Source organism: Moschus berezovskii, chromosome 7, assembly GCF_049115385.1.
Source record: "Moschus berezovskii isolate FMDL1 chromosome 7, NW_MosBer_1.0, whole genome shotgun sequence".
NCBI classification, from domain to species: Eukaryota; Metazoa; Chordata; class Mammalia; order Artiodactyla; family Moschidae; genus Moschus; species Moschus berezovskii.
In genome coordinates, this window is record NC_142466.1 from 92274717 (window position 1) to 92298013 (window position 23297).

The window sequence follows — 23297 nt, forward strand, 5'->3', positions numbered from 1 at the left end:
AGGAGCCTGGCGGGCTGCAGTACATGGGGTTGTGCAGAATTGGATACGACTGAAGTGACTGAGCATGCATGTGTGTTTGGGACTAGAGCATTTATTAGAGAAGGAAAATAGGTGGGAGACGGATAGAGACAGGACAGATTGACTTACCATTTGGCATTGACCTGAGCTGATAACAGTTTGGAAGATGTTCTGAAGATGAAGATGAGTTTTAAATTAGGTTTAAAGTTGAGCTTCTTAAAAATATTTACTGTTCTATAAAGTGCTTTCATGTTCTTATTAAATCATTAGAGGACATTATGGGGTAAGTATTTTATAAAAGGAGTTAATAGGCTTAGAATTCTCTTTCACTCAGTGGTTTATGGAGAACAGTGGTGTAATTGGTAAAGAACTGGGGATATTTAGAGTGATGTTTTCAAGCAGGTTAATGTAGGTGATATCCACCCCCAACATCCTTCTATAAAGCATTTCCTATTGCTTCTGACTATTGCAATAATCTTAATTGTACAGCAAGGGACTTAACAAAGCACAGGCACAGATAGTTTGAGACAGTGTAGAGTTCAGTATATGAGCATATACTGAAATTGAGAGAGGGTGAGGCAAGATTGGGAAGGAAGGTTTATTTCAAGCAGAACCAGCAGAAACAAATAAATCACTCCAATTTTTTTTTTTCTGGTAAGTATAAAGAAACAAAAGCATCTGGAAATAGTGCTCACTGATTTTTGTCTATATGTGCTGCTGTTGTTGTTGTTTAGTCACCGACTCTTTGCAACCCCGTGGTCTGCAGCACGCCAGGCCTCCCTGTTCTTTACCATCTCCTGAAGTTTACCTAAGTTCACATCCATTGCATCGGTGATGCCATCCAGCTATCTCATCCTCTGATGCCTTCTCTTCATTCTGCCCTCAATCTTTCCCAGCATCAGGAACTTTTCCAATGAGTCGGCTGTTTGTATCAGGTGACCAGATTCCTGGAGCTTCAGCTTTAGCATCAGTCCTTCCAGTGAGTTTTCAGGGTTGATTTCCCTTAAGATTGACTGGTTTGATCTCTTTGCTGTCCAGGGGACTCTCAAGAGTCTTCTCCAGCACCAGTTTGAAGACGTCAATTGTTTGGTGCTCTGCCTTCTTTATGGTCCAGCTCTCACAATCGTACATGACCAATGGAAAGACGATAACATTGACTGTATGGAACTGTGTCGGCAAAGTGATGTCCTTACTTTCAACACACTGTCTAAGGTTTGTCATAGCTTTCCTGCCAAGAAGCAGTCATCTTCTGGTTTCATGGCTGCAGGCACCATCTGCAGTGATTTTAGAGTCCACAAAAAGGAAATCTGTCACTACTTTCACCTTTTACCCTTCTATTTGCCATGAAGTAATGGGGCCTGGATCTTAGTTTTTTAAATATTTAGTTTTAAGCTGGCTTTTTCACTCTCCTCCTTCTTCCTCACAAGAGAGTCTTTAGTTCCACTATGCTTTCTGTCGTTAGAGTGGTATCATCTGCATATCTGAGGTTATTGGTGCTTCTCCTGCCTATCTTGATTCCAGCTTGTAACTCATACAGCCCGGCATTTCTCATGATGTGCTCAGCGTATAGGTTAAATAAATCGAGTGACGGTAGACAGCCCTGTTGTACTCCTTTCTCAGTCATGAACCAAGCAGTTTGTTCCATACAGAATTTTAACTTGCTTCTTGACCCACATACAGGTTTCTCAGGAGACAGGTAAGATGGTCTGGTATTCCCATCTCTTTAAGAGTTTTCCATAGTTTGTTATCAGCTACACAGTCAAAGGCTTTAGGTAGATGCTTTTCTGGTATTCCCTTGCTTTTTCTGTGATACAGCGGATGTTGATAATTTGATCTCTGGTTCCTCTGCCTTTTCTAAACCCATCTTGGACTTCTGAAAATTCATTGTTTGTGTAATGCTAAAGCCTAGAATGCAAGATTTTAAGCCTGACCTCACTAGCATGGGACTTCCCTGGTGTCTTAGCTGGTAAAGAATCCACCTGCAATGTGGGAGACCTGGGTTCAGTCCCTGGAAGGATCCCCTGGAGAAGGGAAAGGCTACCCACTCCAGAATTTCATGAACTGTATAGTTCATGGGGTTGCAAAGAGTCGAACAGGACTGAGTGACTTTCACTTTCACTTTACCAGCATGGGAGATGAGTGCAATTGTTCGATGGTTTGAACATTAGTACTACGCTTCTTGGGAATTGGGATGAGGATTGACCTTTTCCAGTCCTGTGGTCACTGCTGAGTCTTCCAGATTTGCTGACATATTGAGTGCAACATGTTGATAGCATCATCCTTTAGGGTGTTGAATAGCTCTACTGGAATTCCATCACATCCATCAGCTTTATTGATAGCAGTGCTTCCTAAGACCCACTTAACTTCACACTCCAGAATGTCTGGCTGTGGGTGACAGACCACACGATCATAGTTATCTAGTTCATTACGATCTTTTTTTGTACAGTTCTTCCATGTATTCCTTTCATCTTTTCTTGATCTCTTCAGCATCTACTAGGTCTCTACCATTTCTGTTCGTTATTGTGCCCATCTTTGGGCAAAATGTTCCCTTGATATTTCCAGTTTTCCTGAAGAGATTTCTCCTCTTTTCCCTTCTGTTATTTTCCTCTATTTTTATGCACTGTTCATTGAAGAAGGCCTTCTTGTCTCTCTCCTTGCTATTCTTTGGAACTCTGTGTTTAGTTGGATGTACCTTTCCCTTTCTCCCTTGCTTTTTCATTTCTGTCTTCAGCTATTTGTAAAGCCTTCTCAGAAGGCAAAAACCATTTTGCCTTCCTGCTTTTCTTTTTCTTTGCAGGGACCCACTAAATGGAGAGTGATGACTGAAATGGAAATCAGAAGCCTAGAAGAGTTAGGGAAATGCTTTCTTGAGTTAGGGAAATATTTTCTTGGCATCCCACATGAGCACCTAAGATATATTTTCCACAAAAAATATTCCTAAAAGCAGTAGGTTGATCATAAGTGGTCTTTTCAAATCATAGTTCGTTATGTTATTCTATAAGAAAACACATTCAGAATTTCGAACAACCAATAGCAGAACATAATTTTCTTGTTCATTAGAATCTGTCTCTATTAATTATTTTAGAAACTAGAATATGTGTAGAGTTTTGGAAAAAAAAAGTTACAGAATCTTTGTAGAAGCATGGGAGTGTGACTACTGAGAATAAAAATGGGGAGAGTTGATTCTACCCCGAGTTCTTAATCTGGCTAGAATTTTAGGTTCTATCACAGAATAGTTTTCAGAATCTTAATTGGCTTCAGGATTCTGTATTTTCAAAAGAAAAACCTTCCTGGCCAGATTCATGTGGACTGGCATTGGGAGGTGGGTGCTGTGTCTTCCATGCTTTTCCTTCTGAGTCTAGGTAGTTTTCCGCAGGATTGAGGTAAAAAACCTCAGACCTCTGTACCATTATTGAATGGTGTGGAATTTACAGAAAGAAGTGCACATGCTCCCTGTCCCATTGCTGGGAGGCCTCGTCTGCATAGTGTATAGTCCCTTTCTTTTTCCAGTCCATACTGTATTTATACTGTGGACTCCCAGAAATTATAGATTATGAATATATGTAATAATGGATATATATAATATCCAGCTGTATTTATTATATATGTTTATGAATTATATCTACTAGGTAGATTTTTTAAGTAAGTTATAGGTGAGATTAATATTTTAAAGCATTTACTGTATCAGAAACACTGTGTTGGGAATTGGGGGTCTAGAGATGAGTATACTTTTTCCCTTTCCATCATTGCATCGAATGTCCACCATTGCCAGAGAACCCTCAGTCTAAATGTAAGCACAAATAACATATGTCAAAATTGAGTTTTGGCTCCCTGATTGAACAAGTAGTTCTTAAACCGTAGCTGTGCTCCAGAATCATTGGCAAAATTTCAGAATAACAAATAACACAGAGATATTAGAGGCCACCTCAGGTCCATGCATATGGATTCTGTAGGCATCAGCCAATCCTTGTCTATTTGTGAAAAGCCATGCAAATGATACTGAGGCCCACTGCATCAGCAAAAGCATGCAATGTGTCCTCTTGGCCTTCTTAGTAAAAAAACACTACTAAAATTAAAAATGCATTATTGGAAATTCCCTGATGGTCCAGTGGTTAGGACTTGGCACATTCACTGCCAGGGCCTGGGTTCAATCCCTTCAGGGGGAACTAAGATCCTGCAAACTGTAATATGAGACTTAAAAAAAAAAAGAATTATCCTTAGACCCAACAACCCTACTTGTAGAAATTTATTCTGTAGAAACAATGGCGTATATGCAGGAAGATGTGTGTGTGTGTGTATACATATGGATGTTTATCACAGTATAGTTTGTAATAGCAAAAGACTGAACAGCCCGAAAGTTCATCACTAGGGGATTGGCTAAATAAATTATGGAAAATTCATATGAGAGAACACTTTGTTGTCATTAAAAAGAATGAAGTTGAGCTCCAAGATAAATTTAAGGCAGGGAAAAACATTCAAGAATTATGTTTACTATGCTATAATCTTTTTTTAAAAAAATATAGACACATTACCTTTGGAAGGGTATACAAGAAACTCATAAATTTTTGCCTCAGCAGGGGTTAGGGGAGAATTAGGGAAATGCTATATTCTTTTGTAACTTCAACATTTTTCACCTCGTGTATGTCTTCGCTATTTGATAAATGTGTTGAAAATAGAGCATTGCAGTATAATTATATATAATCTTCATACAAAGATCTTTTCATGTGTACTCACACATCACAGTTCTGGCTGGAAAGAATTTTAAATGTTAAAAGTGGAAAAGCTCTTAAAAAAAAAAAAAAAAGTAAAAAAACAGATGAGCTGTCACTGCACACCTACTAGAATAGCCACAATCCACACACTGTCACCACCAAATGCTTGTGAGGCTGTGGGACACAGAAATCCTCATTTCTTGCTGGTAGGAATACAATATGGAGGTACAGCCACTCTGAAGTCATGGCGGCAGTTTCTTACAAACCCGAACATACTCTTACCATAAGATCCAGTAATCCTGCTGTGTGGTATTTACCCAAAGGAGTTGAATACTGATGTTCACACAGAAACCTGCACGTGAATGTTCATAGCAGCTTTATTCATAGTTGCCAAGACATGGAAGTAACTAGGATATCCTTAACTAGGCGAATGGGTAAGTAAACTGCTACATCCAGACAATGGACTGTTATCTAGTGCTGAAAAGAGATGGGCTACATAGCCATGGAAAAACCTTAAATATACATTGCAAGAAGCTAATCTAAAAGGCTATATACTGTTTGATTCCAACTGTGACATTCTGGGAAAGACAAAGCTATGGACACAGTAAGATAGTCAGGGGTTCCAGGGTTGGAGGGTGAGAGAGAACTGAACAGGCAAAGCATGGAGTTTTTAGAGCAGTGAAACTGTAATGATGGACTTATGTCATTGTAAGTTTGTCCAGACCTACAGAATGCACACCACAAAGAGGAGATCCTAATGGAAACTATAGACTTTAGTTAATAGTAATGTATCCAAGCCAGGCTTCAACAGTACACGAACTGTGAACTTCCAGATGTCAAGCTGGATTTAGAAAAGGCAGAGGAACCAAAGATCAAATTGCCAACATCCACTGGATCATCGAAAAAGCACAAGAGTTCCAGAAAAACATCTTATTTCTGCTTTTTTGACTATGCCAAAGCCTTTGACTGTGTGTATCACAACAAACTGGAAAATTCTTCAAGAGATGGGAATACCAGACTACCTGACCTGCCTCTTAAGAAGTCTGTATGCAGGTCAGGAAGCGACAGTTAGAAATGGACATGGAACAACGGACTGATTCCAAATAGAAAAAAGAGTACATCAAGGCTGTATATCGTCACCCTGCTTGTTTAACTTTTATGCAGAGTACACATGAGAAATGCTGGGCTGGATGAAGCAGAAGCTGGAATCAAGATTTCCGGGAGAAATATCAATGACCTCAGATATGCAGATGACACCTCCCTTATGGCAGAAAGTGAAGAAGAACTAAAGAGCCTCTTGATGAAAGTGAAAGAGGAGAATGAAAATGTTGGCTTAAAGCTCAGTATTCAGAAAACTAAGATCATGGCATCTTGTCCTATCACTTCATGGCAAATAGATAGGGAAACAGTGACAGACTTTATTTTGGGGGGTTCCAAAATCACTGCAGATGGTGACTGCAGCCATGAAATTAAAAGACGCTTATTCTTTGGAAGAAAAGTTATGACCAACCTAGACAGCATATTAAAAAGCAGAGATAATACTTTGCCAACAAAGGTCCGTCTTGTCAAGGCTATGGTTTTTCCAGTAATCATGTATGGATGTGAGAGTTGGACTATAAAGAAAGCTGAGCACCAAAAAATTGATGCTTTTTCACTGTGGCGTTGGAGAAGACTCTTGAGAGTCCCTTGGACTGCAAGGAGATCCAACCAGTCCATCTTAAAGGAAATCAGTCCTGAATGTTCACTGGAAGGACTGATGTTGAAGCTGAAACTCTAGTACTTTGGCCACCTGATGTGAAGAGTTGTCTCACCAGAAAAGACCCTGTTGCTGGGAAAGGTTGAAAGCGAGAGGAGAAGGGGATGACAGAGGATGAGATGGTTGGATGGCATCACCGACTCAATGGACATGAGTTTGAGTGCGCTCCGGGAGTTGGTGATGGACAGGGAGGCCTGGTATTCTGCGTCACTATTGGATCATCAGTTGTAACAAATGTACCATGGGAATGCAAGGTGTATACTTTCTGCTTATATTTTCTATAAAGTAATTCCTCAAAATATAGTATGTTAAGTTTTTAGAATAGAGTAGATGAGCTCCTTGATATGTTTACTTCCTACCAGGCACTGTGCTGAGTGCTGAACAAGGTAGTAGACAGGACAGATGTCATTGTTGCCCTTTTAGATGACTGAGATAAGGAATCATACAGGAATGTAAGAAGACCGTCAAGGAATACCATCCTGGTTAAAACAATACTTGATTAAACCTGTGTTTGGTTCTGTTCAGTTAAATTAATGTTTAGGTGAGGTTTGAGTGTAAAGTAGGAATTCAGCAAGATTACAATAGAGAGGAAGAATATATACAGAGGAGACAGAATGTGTAAAGGTTCTGAAGTGGAGGCCAGGATGTAGAAGAAACAAGAATGTGGTTTGAACACAGGAAAGCGGGGGAAGGAGTAGCAGGTAATGCTTGTCGGGCTGGAGTGCAGTGGCCATGTAGGACCTTAGACTTTAGACTTACTCTTTGTACCATGAAAGCTCACTGAAGGCTTTTTCACTGTAAAAATTTAAAATTATTTTGAAACTATCATACGCAAAATATATTTGTACATTAAATAAAACAGACATCAGTGGAGTATTACTAATATCAGAGTCCTAGCCTTGTCTCTCCCTGGACACAGTTCCCAGTACTCCAGCACCGTGAATTTTGTACTAATGGTCTCCTTGCTTTTCTTTATTGTGTCTGTGCCCTGAGTACTAATTAGAGCCATGGAAATGGGTGGGATTCCTTCAGGAGGTTTTTTGTGGAGCGCACTCTGTAGGGAGGTCTTGAGATAGAGGGCCTCAGGTCAAGGAAAGGGGGTGGAGCTGGGGACACGGGGAGAGCAGTGCAACAGCCAGAGAAGTTGTGGCAAGAACAGTTGTCAGGAGAGGGGAGGAGGAGGTGCCTGTGGCACTCAGAGCTCCCAGGCCCCGTGCAGGTGCGTGTGGCTGTCTGGTTCTCAGCAAGGTGTGAGGGATCCTAGGAAAAATAGTGTTTTAGCTTTGCACCTTCTTCTATACTGTAAAATATGGAAGAGGGTAGGATAGGTGGCCAGCACCAGTCCGCCAAATTTACCTGAATTGTTTTCATAAGGGATAGGACTTGAAATGGGAGGGAGGTTTGAACATACTTAAACTTTTAGGTGGATGATGAAATCTGAGAGGGGGGGCTGTGAAGGGAGATGGAAGTTGGGAGGTGATCGTGGCCCTGGGTCCCTTGGAGCACAGACGTGGGCGTCTGGTGGTGACCAAGGGATCCGTCAGGGCAGCAGTGCATGTGCACATAATAGAGAATTGTGCAAAGAGAACCATGTTGAAATAGGAGCTGTCACCACTAAAGCAAAGAACACATTCTATATAGTGACCACAAAGAAAGGACCTCTGGCTATGGAAACTTCGTAGGTGCTGGTAGAGAGGCCCCATGGGCATTTTATCTGGACAGGCTTGTCCAGGTCAGGGGCCTGCAACAGCCTGTGTCCTGATATGCCCTCAAGGCTGGCCACATTCTTCCAGACTGGGTCAGAGGATCCTGACTTACAAAATGCTGAATGGCAAACTTCAGTTCCAACCACTGGTGACCCGTCTACAGGAGAACATAAATGCCTCCTGTCTTAACAGGAGTAATTAGACACTATAGTTGGTGCTCCTGGACCCAGGACTGGGGCTCAGAAAGGTGCAAGTTCCAGTATAAGGGACTGGGGCTCAGAAAGGTGCAAGTTCCAGTATAAGGGAAAAATAAGAACCATTCAGTGGGCTGTCATTCTGGACCATGACTTTGCTGGAAGGCATCACTTTCTGATGTCTTGAGAAGGTGGCTTCCTATGGATGCACAGTCTGCACGGTGCTCAGCAAACTGTTCTGTTGTTTGTTGCCGGGCTTTCTAGGTTGTGTTGATAATCTTTTTGAAAATAATAGCTCTACCTCCCCGGCAACATGCATTCTCAACATGGGAGGGAATGGTCAGGAAATGTCCCCCCTGAACATGAATACAGTCTGTGAAGAAAGATATGGTGCCTGCTGGGCTTCCTTGGCTGATGAGAAGAGTCTCTTAGGTCTCCAGGACTCAGGGTTGCCCGTTCAGGTCCTCTGTGAGACACAGTAGCTGTACAGAGTCTGTAGTGTGACCTGACCAGAACAGAGGGTGATGGCATTGCTCCTGTGGCTCTGTTGAGCTCCTCAGCTGTCACTGCCACTGCATGCCAGGTAACATTGCCCTCAGGACCTCATCCGCCTGCTGCCATTGCCCATGCACCCAGGCTCACTATGCAGGGCCTCCTACTGCAAGCGCTGGCTGTAGCCAGGCCACAGGATCCATATAAGGCAACTTGCCTTGTTCCCACCCACCAGTGTACCTTTGGGACTTTGTTGTGACTTCAGAAAGGTTTGCTTTCGTAGTAGGTTTTTTTTTTTTTTTTTCTGCCTTAGTATTTTTAAAGCTTGTCTGATGTTTCACAGTGGGGATGTGGGTATGTAGTCTACTTAACCATGTCCTGTGGTCATCATCTAGAATATTAAGGTGTTGTTTTTTTTTTTTACTGTTACAGTGATCATTTAAAAAAATTTTTATTGTCACCAAGTATTTGACATTATACTGTTGCTATACTTCAATAATAAGTTCTTGAAATTTGGCATTCTTTACAAAGTTATATAATATTCATTCTTGAAAACTTTGTTTACTAAACCCACTTTTTCCAGTATTTTTGCTTAAATTTTCTTATCATGGAAAGCTTTAAATGTAACTGAAAAATACAGAGGATAGTATAGTATCACGAGCATTAGGGTACCCACTAAACAGGTGGAACAGATGTCTTCAAAGAAATACATTAGGCTTTTCTAAAAGTCATGTCTGTCCCCGTCTTAAGGTTTTTATATTTCTTTACCTCATATATGGAATAATAAATCATAGTGTTTTGATTGTTAATTAAATGCTGTATTGTACTTGCCATTATGTATTTGCCCTTCTTTTTTTTGAGATGTGTGCATGCTCATCTTTTTCAATTTTTATCTTTTTCAAGCTAATGCAAATGGCATTGATGTCAAGCCCCCAGGGCTCTGACAGAATAGATGCCGCCAGAGAGAAGCTAAGATGCTATCCTGTTAATAGAGAGTCCGTTTATTCTTTCTCCTCCTTTCTCGGTAATTCTCACGCAGGTCGTGGGAGTCTCAGTCCATTCCTATGACCTTTCATTCAGTTCTCAGTGAGTTGATTTCAGTTGATGTGGTGTGAAGTGCTGGCTCTCTGGTCTTGTGCTTTTTTGAAAGGTCATTAAAAAAAAACACCCTGAAAATTAGTCATTTTGGAAGAACTGAAAATATGTCTCCTTTCAGTTGTTGTCTGGTGTAAAAGACTGCAAAGGTGTCTTCCTGAGGTGGACACAGCTTGTCATCAGGTCTGTTGGTAGCTTCTCAGTATTCAGTGACAGAAGGGGACTGCCAGTTTATCAGTGACTTCCGAATAAAGACCTTTAGACTTTTCTTTGAGGTTGTGCTTTTTAGAATTCACAGATGGACAGAAACTACTTTGTCCTGATTTACCATAAAATGTGTAGGTGGCTAGATGAGATTTAAGAGTTCTTTTCTTTTGCTGTTTGATGCCTACGATTCAAACCTGATTAAGTGAACCCAGGAATTTAATAGATTTGAGTAAAATTTGGGATAAACTTGTCACTGCTGTGTAAGACTCAGGTAACACGTGAATTTGAATTATGCTGTATCCTTTGAGGTCCATGCACATGCTGTTTAAACTCAGGGACAGAAGAATTGGATAGCCAGGGATTCTGTATAAGCACCAGACTACCTTCCGACCATGGAATAGTGCTACAACAGTTAAGCACTCAAAGCAGTGCCGTCATTGATGAACTGCTCTAGTTCTCAGAAAGGTCTTTACGTTTAAGTTGACCTGAAATGTGCTTCCCCAGGTTGTTTTTTGTTGCTTTTAATTCTTTCAGGTACCTACTTCTTTATTCATGATTTTACTTTTCTTGGCCCCATACTTAATCTTCCATTGTGGGGGCTTCTCTCCTAAATGGTGACCTCTGAACTTTAACTGTGTGGTCTTGCCAGCTGATGCTGTAGGCTGGCATCAGCTGCCCCAGCTCTGAGCTCTTGGGAGTTGGTATTCAATGGAAACTAAGTTTAATCTTCTAAAAGCCTGGAATGATTTCTGTTTCCCCCTTCCCAGAAAGCCCCATGACTCCCTTGGCTGAGCCTTCATGCCTGGTCTTCAGTCCAACCAGAACTACCAGGCTTCATAGGCCACACCAGTGTCCTGTTGGTTCCCACTGTCCCTTACCCATACTTGCCTTCAGAAGTTATTCATTTGGGAGAGGTGTTAGTTGCTTAGTCATGTCTGACTCTTTGCGACCCCATGAACTATAGCCCATCAGACTTCTCTTGTCCATGGGATTCTCCAGGCAAAACTCCTGGAATGGGTTACCATTTCCTTCTCCAAGGGATCGTCCCAAATCACAGGGATTGAACCCAGGTCTCCTGCATTGCAGGTGGATTCTTTACCACCAGGGAAGCCCAAGGATGAAAACAAATTATGTAAAATTCTCCTTCGTATAACTTTGTGTCTTAACTTCTATAGATTATAGGTATTGAGTTCAGTTCATTTCAGTTGCTCAGTCGTGTCGGACTCTCCGCGACCCCATGAATCACAGCACGCCAGGCCTCCCTGTCCATCACCAACTCCCGGAGTTCACTCAGACTCATGTCCACAGAGTCGGTGATGCCATCCAGCCGTCTCATTCTCGGTCATCCCCTTCTCCTCCCGCCCCCAACCTTTCCCAGCATCAGAGTCTTTTCCACTGAGTCAACTCGTCGCATGAGGTGGCCAAAGTATTGCAGTTTCAACTTTAGCATCAGAATGTGTCAAAATGTTCACCACAGTTTGAAAATTTCGCATTGTTTTTTATAGGCACTGAAAGCTAGTTAGTGGTAGGGAATGTACTGATTTATTTCATCTTTAATTTTTCAAAGCTATGTTTTTTGTGTATCACTTGAAAATCATGTATCAGCACCCATCTCAAATATTTTTAGAATATTACATTGCTACTGTTGTTTATTTAATGTAACATCATCATAGTAGCATGCCTAGTAATAGATGAATAAATCTTACTTTAATCTAGAGAAAAACTGGTTAGTTTCGTACAGGCACAGTGAGTAATTCAAGAGAGTGGATACTACACAACGTATCTTATGTATGAGAGTTCACAGCTAACTAAGAACAATTGAAAGGGCTGCAATGCATGCTTTCTTTCTCTAATTCTCAAGTATTTAATACATTTTTTTAATTAAGATATTTTTCATGTAGTGATTAAATACTTGTTTCTCCTTTCATCTGTCTGCATTCTGCATACTTGAACAAACGTCCGCCTCTGTTAGGAAGTATCTGTGAAGGGGAGAGACTGAGGACTGGTGGTGTTAACCTCCGCTCCGTGCACTGGTGGCAATGCTGAGAAGGACGCCTTGTCACACAGAAGACAGACAATGACTCTGCTTAGCTGCGTGAGGGCACTGAGAACAAGAACCGATTTACAGGAAGGCATGCAGTGCGCAGAGGCAGGCCCTTGCGTGTCAGGCATTTCTGCAGCCATCAGAGAAATGTAGACAAATTAATTCACTTAATAGACTAGGTTATGACAGAAGAGTAACTAGTTCTATGGGTTCTCAAAAGTTTGTTTGAGGTCAGTGATTGAAATATGACTTTAGAAAATATTCTCTCCTTGGGGTCTTTGCTTTTAAGTTATAATTTTGTGTGTATGTTTGTACTGGACGGTTCTTTCATTTTTTTAAGGGAAAGTGTGTGCTTTGAGGAAGTTTGTAACATACGATGGTCAAAAATAGAGTGAAACGTAAGTGTTCATCTTCACTTGAAAACTGCTGCATAATTGAAGGGTCCAGTCTCTCATTCTTATTGCTTGGAAGTTAAGTATGGCTGGTCAGCTATAAGGGATTGTAAACTAGACTTTTTACAGTGATTTAAGTTATAGCATTAGAGCTTGAGTGGATTTCATAATACTCTCAAAATCTGGCTAAAATTCGTGATCACCAGGTAAGGGACTTTAACAGTTACAGCATCATGTATCTCATACGTGGAGGTTTGTTAACTCATGGACTTAACAACTGTTTGATTAGGAGTGTCTCCTTGTATGTGCGAGTGCATGAAAGTGTGTATGTATGTCTGTGTGGTGAATGTATGTGTTCATGTGAGTGTGTGAGGTGAACATTTGCCTGTATGTGAGCACGTGGACATGTGTGTAGATGGGCCATCAGCCCCATATGCACATGTACCAATGTCACCATTCTGAGCTGTTTGTCCTGCAGCTGTCTCTGTTCAACGAAAGGTGGAAGCTGGGCCACGGTTTCTGTCCATGCGAGCTGGGATCAGAAAATTGTGGCATTTCCAACTTGAGCTCCAGGAACTTGGAGATGGGTTCTTCCAACAGATCATGACTTCTGAGGCTCCTGACTCTCTAGGGTAGTAAGAAGTGAGCAATGGCCCAAGCCTCAGTGCTCCCAGTGTTCTTTCAGTGAATGAGAGGGTGCATTTGGGACATGTTACTATTTTGGGGGGGGCTATCACATGTACACTACCAGATGGTCAGTACTGAAATCAGATTGATTATATTGTTTGCAGCCAAAGATGGAGAAACTCTATACAGTCAAAAACAAGACCTGGAGCTGACTGTGGCTCAGATCATCAGCTCTTTTTTTGCAAAATTCAGCCTTAGATTGAAGAAAGTAGGGAAAAACCACTAGGCCATTCAGGTATGACCTAAAACAGAGCCCTTATGATTATACAGTGTAAATGACAAATAGATTCAAAGGATTAGATCTGATAGACAGTGTGCCTGAAAGACTATGGATGGAGGTTAACATTGTACAGGAGGCAGTGACCAAAACCATCCCAAAGAAAAAGAAATGCAAGAAGGCAAAGTGAGAAAGGGCAAGATATACCCAACTGAATGCAGAGTTCCAGAGAATAGCAAGGTGACATAAGAAAGCCTTCTTCAGTGAACAATACAAAGAAATAGAGGAAAACAATAGAATGGGAAAAGACTAGAGATCTCTACAAGAAAATTAGAGATACCAAGGGAAAATTTCATGCAAAGATAGGCACAATAAAGGGCAGAAACTACAAGGACCTAACAGAAGTAGATGAGATTAAAAAGAGGTGGAAAGAATACATAGAACTGTATTTAAAAGGTCCTGACAACCCATTCCAGTACTCTTACCTGGAAAATCCCATGGATGGAGGAGCCTGGTAGGCTGTAGTCCATGGGGTCGCTAAGAGTTGGACACGACTGAGCGACTTCACTTTCACTTTCATGCATTGGAGAAGGAAATGGCAACCCACTCCAGTGTTCTTGCCTGGGGAATCCCAAGGACGGCTGAGCCTGGTGGGCTGCTGTCTATGGGGTCACACAGAGTCGGACAGGACTGAAACGACTTAGCAGCAGCAGCAGCAGCAACGACCCAAATAGCAGTGATGGTGTGGTTACTACTCTAGAGCCAGACATCCTGGAGTGTGAAGTCACGTGGGCCTTAGGAAGCATTACTACAAACAAAGCTAGTAGAGGTGATGAAATTCCAGTTGACCTGTTTCAAATCCTAAAAGATGATGCTGGTAAACTGCTACACTCAATATGCCAGTAAATTTGGAAAACTCAGCAGTGGCCACAGGACTGGAAAAGGTCAGTTTTCATTCCAATCCCAAAGAATGACAATGCCAAAGAATGTTCAAACTGCTGTACAATTGTGCTCATTTCATGTGCTAGCAAGGTAATGCTCAGAATCCTTCAAGCTAGGCTTCAGCAGTATGTGAACTGAGAACTTCCATACGTGTAAGCTGGATTTAGAAAAGGCAGAAGAACCAAGGATCATATTGCCAACATCCATTGTATCATAGAAAAAGCTAGAAGATTCTGGAAAAATATCTACTTCTGCTTCATTGATTATGCTAAAACCTTTGCCTGTGTGGATCACAACAAAATGTGAAAAATTCTTAAAGAGCTGGGAATACCAGACCACCTTACCTGTCTCCTGGGAAATCTGAATGCAGATCAAGAAGCAACAGTTAGAACTTTACCTGGAACAGTGGACTGGTTCAAAATTGGGAAAGGAGTACATTAAGGCATTTATTGTCACCCTGCTTATTTGACTTCTGTGCAGAGTACATCATGTGAAATGCCAGGCTGGATGAGTCACAAGGTGGAATCAGGATCGTTGGGAGAAATATCAACAACCTCAGATATTCAGGTGATACCACTTTAATGGGAGAAAGCGAAGAGGAACTCAAGAACCTCTTGATGAAGGTGAAAGAAGAGAGTGAAAAAGCTGGCTTAAAACTAAGCATTCAAAAAACTAAGATCATGGCATCTGGTCCCATCACGTCATGGCAAATAGATGGAGAAAAAATGGAAACAGTGACAGATTTTGTTTTCTTGGGCTCCAAAATGACTGCGGATGGTGACTGCAGCTGTGAAATTAAGACACTTGCTCCTCGGAAGGAAAGCTATGACAAACCTAGAGAGCATATTAAAAAGGATAGACATTACTTTACCAACAAAGATCCGTCTAGTCAAAGCTATGGTTTTTCTAGTAGTCATGTATGGATGTGAGAGTTGGACCATGAAGGAGGCTGGGTGCCCAAAATTGATGCTTTTGAACTGTGATGCTGGAGAAGACTCTTGAGAGTCCCTTGGACTGCAGGGAGATCAAACCAGTAAATCCTAAAGGAAATTAACCCTGAATATTCATTGAAGGGACTCATGCTAAAGCTGAAGGTCCAATATTTTGGTCACCTGATGTGAAGAGCCAACTCGTTGGAAAAGATCCTGATGCTGGGAAAGATAGAGGGTGGGAGGAGAAGGGGGTGGCAGAGGATGAGATGGTTGGATGGCATCACTGACTCAATGGACATGAGTTTGAGCAAATTCCAGAAGATAGTGAGGACAGGGAAGCCTGTGTGCTGTAGTTCATGGGGTCATAAAGAGTCAGACATGACAGCCACTGAACAGCAAGTTATTTTTTTAATTAAATTAAAGATGTGTTTATTTTTCTTGACAAATTGTATGTGATTTGTGGGTTGTTTGTATTTCACCTGGTGTCACTTGGATTTTGAGGTAAGAAAAGCACCCTTCCTGTGCTAAGTGACATTTGTGTTGTGGTAACTCTAGACTTGGTTTTGTTCTGTCTTTAAATGAAACCTGATGAGCTTGTGTGGCCATGGGGGTTTCAGTAGTGTCTACTGTGTGTTCTCTCAGGGTGTGTTATCTGTGTCTAGTGCAGTCTGAGTCCTGATGCCACCCTCGGGTCTCATATCCGTGCTTTCCCTCATAGACTGTCTTCTCAGGCACCCCACAAAACCCTAAGGAATCTCGTCATTTTTATCACATCAGTAAACCATGATATTTTGAAGTGTATTTATTAGCACAAGGGCCAGACTAATCCCCTGTCACTGCGTGCTCAGGCCATTGGCCTGCCGGCCTTGTTCATGCTGGCCCCTCCTCTCCTCAGATCTGCAAGGAGACCGAATGTTGTGGATGTGGAGTTTTCTGGACCTTGGACTGAGTTGATTGCTTTATGTCATGTCTTTTAAGCTGATAGGGGACCCAATCCTGCCTAATGCTGTGTTTGGGGCTACTTCTCTACATGTTTTCCATTCTATGCTTCAGTTTTTTAAGTTAGCATGAGAATAATGAAGAGCAAACACCAGGTTTATAAAGTTATTTTCTAAGGAAGCACAAAATCCCAAGTTACTGACGCTGCACTGCCTGTGTAATGCATGTGTAACCTGATCACGGTTACCTTAACAATGAAAAAAAAAGACAGGAGTATATGTAGCAACTACCACACTTATACTTAAAAGTGTGCTAGTGGCTTAGAACCTAATTTTATTTTAAATTGAAGAATTCTGTTGCCTCACATAGGGTAGGGGAGGAAGTGCTGTGTCCTTTTATTCCTTTCGAACCTAGAGTACTACAGGGCTTCCAGCTTTGTCAGCAGTGAGCAGAGAGTGAGAACATCTGTTAGGTTACAGACAGAGACAAACCAGGCATTCAAGGAAATGAACTTAAACAGAAACACAGTCAGATAGTAAGTGAAAATTCTTGAAAGTTAGAAATCTAGCCCTAGTATATGAAATTGATCATCATAAGATTAAGTGTTTTTTAATATTAAACATAAATTTCTAAAGGTTTCTCGGAAGTGGGGCCGGTGATGTGCTTGCACCCTGGAGGTGTAAGTCAGATGGCAATGTGTGTTAGCTGTGCCGTGTCTTGGGGAATGTCCTGCTCACAGTTGTTTATTGTTTTCTTTCCGTATTGATGAAACAGCCAGACCAAATCCATTTGGAATGCCTGGGATAGTGCCACCGTATGTCCCCCCCCAGATGCTCAACATTCCACAGACCTCTCTGCAAGCAAAGCCTGTGGTAAGGCCTTTCCTGTCCATCCGCAGCTGGTCTGCCCAGCCTTGGCGTGGGGGACAGCTGCCTTGAAAGCTACGTATGAATCAAATCTTAATGAATGCTAAGATAATTTCTTAACACTCATGTGAAGCAGATGCCAGAGTTTGTTGAATTAAAATTTAGCCAAGACCGGGTTATGCTCCTGTGTTCTGGGCCCTGCAGTGTGTGTGCACACGTGATCTGTATGCTCTGTTTAAGGCCCCCCAGGTGCCCAGCCCAGGTGCCCCGGGCCCGGGTCCACACCCGTACAACCTCGCTGAGCCGGCTCTCACCTTGGAAACCAGCGGAAAGAATCTGACTGAGCAGAACTACAGTAACATTCCTCACGAAGGAAAACATACCCCACTGTATGAACGATCCTCCCCAATCAACCCAGCTCCAAGCGGCAGCCCCAATCACGTGGACTCAGCATACTTTCCTGGTTCTTCTACGTCATCATCTTCAGACAATGATGAAGGCAGTGGAGGAGCTGCAAAGTGAGTGGTGTATGAAGTAGCAGGTTCTTCCTGGAAGTGTAGCAGCTGCCTTAGGCTATTTAAGTAGCTTGTAGTCCAGCTGCCTTCTGGCTGGCTGGCTGGCTGGCCGGCCCTCGGCACTGATGGTTGTGCTCAAAGATGCTGTTTGTTGTAGGTAGGTGACAGTTACTGTTTGCTTGACTGGGACGCCTCAGACCAAGAGAAAAGGTTAGACATTTCCTATGGGCTTCCAAGGTTGCAAGTGTGTACTATGCCAGCCCAAATTCTTGGGTTCCCCTCTTTTTTGGGTGTAATTTTAGGAAAATTAGTTTGTGTGACCACCAAATATGGTAAAGTTATCTGATCAAGTTCTACCTGACTCTCTTTGGGCTGTGATTTCCCTACTCCCACCCTCAGAAAGCATTTTAACTTAGACGTCTATGGTTTTCAGTCTCTTGACTCCTGGGTTGAAGGGGAATCAGAATTTCCTTTTGTTTTGAATTCAATAACTTGAATCTCAACTCCCCAGAACATAGGACTATTCTTGACATAACACTTCTCCTAACCAAAACCGTAGAAAGCTGCCAGACCCAGGCTGAAATTCTCCCTGTAGAGAGGAATATTTTAAGCAATGTGTGTCCCTGAATAAATGAATTTTCAAATATTAATTTGTTAGAATCTGATGGAGAAAGTCTTGAAATGCATAGTCCTCCTCCTCCCCTTACATAACCTTATGTTTCTAAGAAACCTGGTTCAAAAAAATAAAGAAGAAAGGAAAGGAACAGTCTTTCTCTTCGCATCTGCATCTCTTTTCCTTGGTTTGAACTCTGATTCACAGCACATGCCCAAGGCTAGTTATTGCTTTGTCAGTTTCTGCTGAAAGAAAATCTGAGACACAATTACACAATTTCCAGTCTCCCTGCATGTTTTTATGGGTGTGTCACCTGAAGCCAGAGATTTTTCCTCTTTTGCACTCTTTTTCTCCATCTGTAAAATGGGCACTAAGTCTGCTGACCTCCCCAGCAGGGAAATCACTAAGTCACCACTTAGTCACCACTAAGTCCCCAAATGGGCAGTTACTGAGGAGTTTGTTGCCATCCAGGGAGGTATGCTGCTTGAAATAGAGAAGCATAAAGTGCCCAAATGTTTACTTGCTGTATATGCAGTCCTAAAATTCTAAAAATGAAAAAGTTGTAATTTATTATTCAGACTTTTAAATTAATCTTCTAGGAAGGTAACATTGAAGACCTACCGAATGAGAATTGCTATGTTGGGGCTTAGAAATCTGCATGTGTAAATGAGACCATGTGACTCTTTAGCGTGGGAAATTTGAGAACAGCTGATAGATGCCTCAGGAGCCCTTTCACTCTCTAAGGAACTATAAGTTTTCTTTTAAAAATTGACTTATGTCAGTAAGACCAAAGTATCTGTAGTATACAATGGCAAAGAATCTGCCTGTGTGCAGGAGATGCAGGTTTGATCCCTGGGTTGGGAAAATCCCCTGGAGAAGAATGGCAACCCACTCGCATATTCTTGCCTGGAAAATCCCATGGACAGAGTAGCGTGGTAGGCTGCAATCCATGGGGTTGCAAAAGAGTCAGACACAACTGAGTGACTAAGCAACAAGAGCAGATTCTTTCTAGACTCTGAAACACAGGTAGAAATAAAACACAGAGCCACTCTTTGGGGCTCAGAGTGCTGTGCAGATGACAAGCGTGGTGAGCAAGGAAAGGCCCTGGTCTGGGGAGGTCCAGTGTCGATCCTGTTCCTATGGTTGGGGTTGCAGAGCTAATGTGAGTTACCTACTTAATTTGGCAAACTGCCCTGTTAAGAAATGAGTTGAACTTGAGAGAATAAGATTGAGAGTGACTCCCTTTTTTTGTGCATCCTCAACTCTGCCCTGTCCCCAAAGGTTCTGATCGGTTGCCTTTCCTGGAGCTTTTCTCAGTTGTCTCTCTTACCTCTAAGCCCTGTAGCACTTAACTGTCTGTTTTCCCAGCTGAGGGCATTTTTACTGCATTTTTCTGGAAGCGCCTCTGTAAGATCTCCATATGTGGAAGTAGCGTGGGCGTCTCACCCTCTCAGGGTGTGAATTGCAGTGAAAAAGGCGGAGCACATCCACAGTCTGGAATTGAAAGATTGCTAAGATTGGATCAAGTTATGTGGCTTAGGAATGTTTTCATTTCTTTGAATCTGTTTTTCCATTTATTATAACAAATAAGTAGTAGATGTGCCTGAGGTGGTAAAGAGTCTGCCTGCAGTGTGGAAGACTCTGGTTCAGTCCCTGCATTGGGAAGATCCCTTGGAGAAGGGATTGGCCACCCACTCCAGTATTCTTGTCTGGAGAATTCCATGGACAGAGGAGCCTAGTGGGCTACAGTCCGTGGAGTCAAAAAGAATGAGACATGCTTGAGATAGTAACACACAAGAGGTAGACATGTTAAAACTGAGAGGAAGGACAGAAGGAAAAGGGGATAGGGAACTTGTGCCAGAGGGTCAAGGTCAAGCCAGGCAGAGTAGGACCTGGGATCAACGCTGATTATGGGCACCCCTTTCTTGCTAAGAAGGACAGTGTTCATTATTTCAGGGTGAGGATTCTGGTTAAATAAGTTGTGTGTGTGCACTTTTGAGGCCATGTAGAGGACAGAGGATTCATTTCCTAGTTTAGAAACTAAGTAGGGGCAGTAAGTCAGTTAAGATTTGTTTTACCTTTGGTTTGGACTTAGATTGGAACTCCTGGGTCTACACTGTGCTCTCAGGATGTTCTTGAGGGAAAGAAATCATCAATTCATTTAGCCAAGCAACACTTGAGCACTTGCTGTCTATCAGTGAGCATGGTGGTAGGCAGCACCCAAGTGGTGAGCATGTGAAGCAAGCACCAGATGAGTGGGCCTGAATGAGAGTGCTTCCAGAGGGGCAGGATTTGAGCCATGACAGAGTGGGGAGAAAGCTGGACGAGAATGCAGGGTAGAAGAGGGGAAGCCAGTGTGGCTGCGAAGTGAGATGGAGGCTGGATGGTGTGGAGTCTTGAGTTCTAAGTGTGACAGAAAGCATCCAGTATTTGCTTGGATTGATCCTGGGGCTGTAAAGATCCCAGAGTTTCTTGGGAAATGAGTTTGCTCTGTTCTGGGTCCTCTTTGCCCTGGGGATGGACAGGTGTCGGGGCCACCAGGCCGTTTGGCTGGGGAAATTACTGTACAGTTTAACTGAAGTGCCACTGTTCATACCAGCTTCTGCAGATTGACTGTAGAAGCATTTGTAATTGCCCTTCTGTTAGAGACACTGAGTTGTACGGTAGGAAAGGGGGAGGCCTGTACTGCCACTGGCTGGGTGTGCCCTTTCCTGTTCGATTCCCTCAGGCATTTCCATCATATTCCCCATGGTCCTGGGAAATAATCTTGAATGTGGAAGATTACAAAATAAGTGACCTCATTTCCCCAATGGAAAAGCAATGGCTTTTTTTTTTTAGAGATGGTGTGGACAGGTAAGGGGGACTGTTATATAAGAGTATGCCTCCCTAAAATACTCCGCCCCAGAATTAACCCCCAAATAAGCCCCTCCTCCCCCCCAAAAGACACCCAGCTTCCTACAAATTAAAAAGAATATAAACATGCAATTCACGGAGGAAACAGATGGTCAATAACATAAAAGGATGTTGTTTACTTTCATTTAAAGAAAAGAAAAAGGAAGGTAACTTAAAACCTAACAAGGTACCTTTTTTTAACCAATGAAATTGGCAAATATTGGTGTTTTTTTCCTTAATATTTATCGTTATGTATTTATCTATTTGGCTGTGCCAAGTCTTAGTTGTAACAGGCAGGATCTTTGATCTTTAGCTGCAGCATGCAGATCCTTGTTGTGGTACGCAGGAGCTAGTGCCCTGACCAGGGATCGAACCAGGGCCCCCTGCACTGGGAGCACAGAGTCTTAGCCACTGGACCAGCAGGAAGTCCCACATTGGTTTTTGAAGATAAAGTTCAGTGCGGGGCGTTGGTGGAGTTGGTGGGGCATGACCTTTGGGCTTTCCTGGCACGTCCTTGGTCTTTGTGAAACCTATAAAAGGTTGCTGTCAGTGCCCGAGGGACTGCTGACCATTGCGGCAACCCCGTGCTGTCAGGACCCAGTCCCCCAACCTCCCAGGTACTAATTCCCACTTGTGGTAGTGTGGCCTGAAGCTCCATGGGCCCAGTGCTCCCAGTGTGACTAGGAGGTCTTTGGGTTGTACCTGGTTTAGATTACTTGATGAGTGACCACAGTAACTGACAGCTATCACTATTATTTAAAAAATATCCATGGAGCCAATAAAATGCCAAAACATTTACCTCATTCTTAATGTAAATACCTAAAGAATGTCATTTAGCACCCTTCATCTAGTGTCCCAGGAAACATGCTTCTTCTAATGCATCTTTTTTCCTTTAAGTGGTATTGATGTTCTACATTTCTAATATCTTCTGAGAAAAACTATTCTGAATTACTTTTATGCTTGGTTGAAAATACTTATTATCTTTGCCATCAAAGGTGGAAGGTTTGTGTAAGTTCTAGCCACTCAGTGACCCATGCAGGAATTTTATGTTGAGCTGGTATTGAAGTCCTGTCAGGCTTCCTTTCCAGAGAAACTGTTTGCAAAGATAGTTAGATTTTACCCTGGCCCTAGGGTACCCAGTCCCAGACAGGCTAAATAAGCTGCAGTTTTCCTTTCAGATTGTTACATTGTTGTGCCAGACAAATGGCTACTTTACATTTATATTTTGAGGGTTTTTTTTTTTTTAGCACCAGGTCTGAAACTCCAGTACTTTGGCCACCTCATGTGACGAGTTGACTCACTGGAAAAAGACTCTGGTGCTGGGAAGGATTAGGGGCGGGAGGAGAAGGGGACGACAGAGAATGAGATGGCTGGATGGCATCACCGACTCGATGGACATGAGTTTGAGTGAACTCCGGGAGTTGGTGATGGACAGGGAGGCCTGGCGTGCTGTGATTCACGGGGTCGCAAAGAGTCGGACACGACTGAGCGACTGAACTGAACTGAACACTTATAATATCTTTTGGGAAAAGCTATTGTGAATTATATTTATGTTTCAGTTCAACTGAACTGAACACTTATAATATCTTTTGGGAAAAGCTATTGTGAATTATATTTATGTTTCAGTTCAACTGAACTGAACAATTATAATATCTTTTGAGAAAAGCTATTGTGAATTATATTTATGTTTCAGTTCAGTTCAGTCGCTCAGTCGTGTCCGACTCTTTGCGACCCCGTGAATCACAGCACGCCAGGCCTCCCTGTCCATCACCAACTCCCAGAGTTCACTCAAACTCATGTCCATCGAGTCGGTGATGCCATCCAGCCATCTCATTCTCTGTCGTCCCCTTCTCCTCCCGCCCCCAATCCTTCCCAGCATCAGAGTCTTCTTCCAGTGAGTCAACCATGAGGTGGCCAAAGTATTAGAGTTTCAGCTTTAGCATCAGTCCTTCCAAAGAATGGACTGGTTGGATCTCCTTGCAGTACAAGGGACTCTCAAGAGTCTTCTCCAGCACCACAGTTCAAAAACATCAATTCTTTGGCGCTCAGCTTTCTTCACAGTCCAACTCTCACATCCA

At 42.4% G+C, this 23297-nt stretch overlaps 1 protein-coding gene across 2 annotated transcripts in view; it reads left to right on the forward strand.

The window, feature by feature from the left end:
• FAM120A (family with sequence similarity 120 member A) overlaps positions 1-23297 on the forward strand; it is a 120500-nt gene that overhangs the window by 49143 nt on the left and 48060 nt on the right. For both annotated transcript variants that reach the window (XM_088838147.1, XM_088838148.1), the window contains exons 6-7: positions 17108-17205; positions 17440-17717. In XM_088838147.1, coding sequence (XP_088694273.1) covers positions 17108-17205; positions 17440-17717 — 376 coding nt within the window. The remainder of the gene's footprint in view (positions 1-17107; positions 17206-17439; positions 17718-23297) is intronic.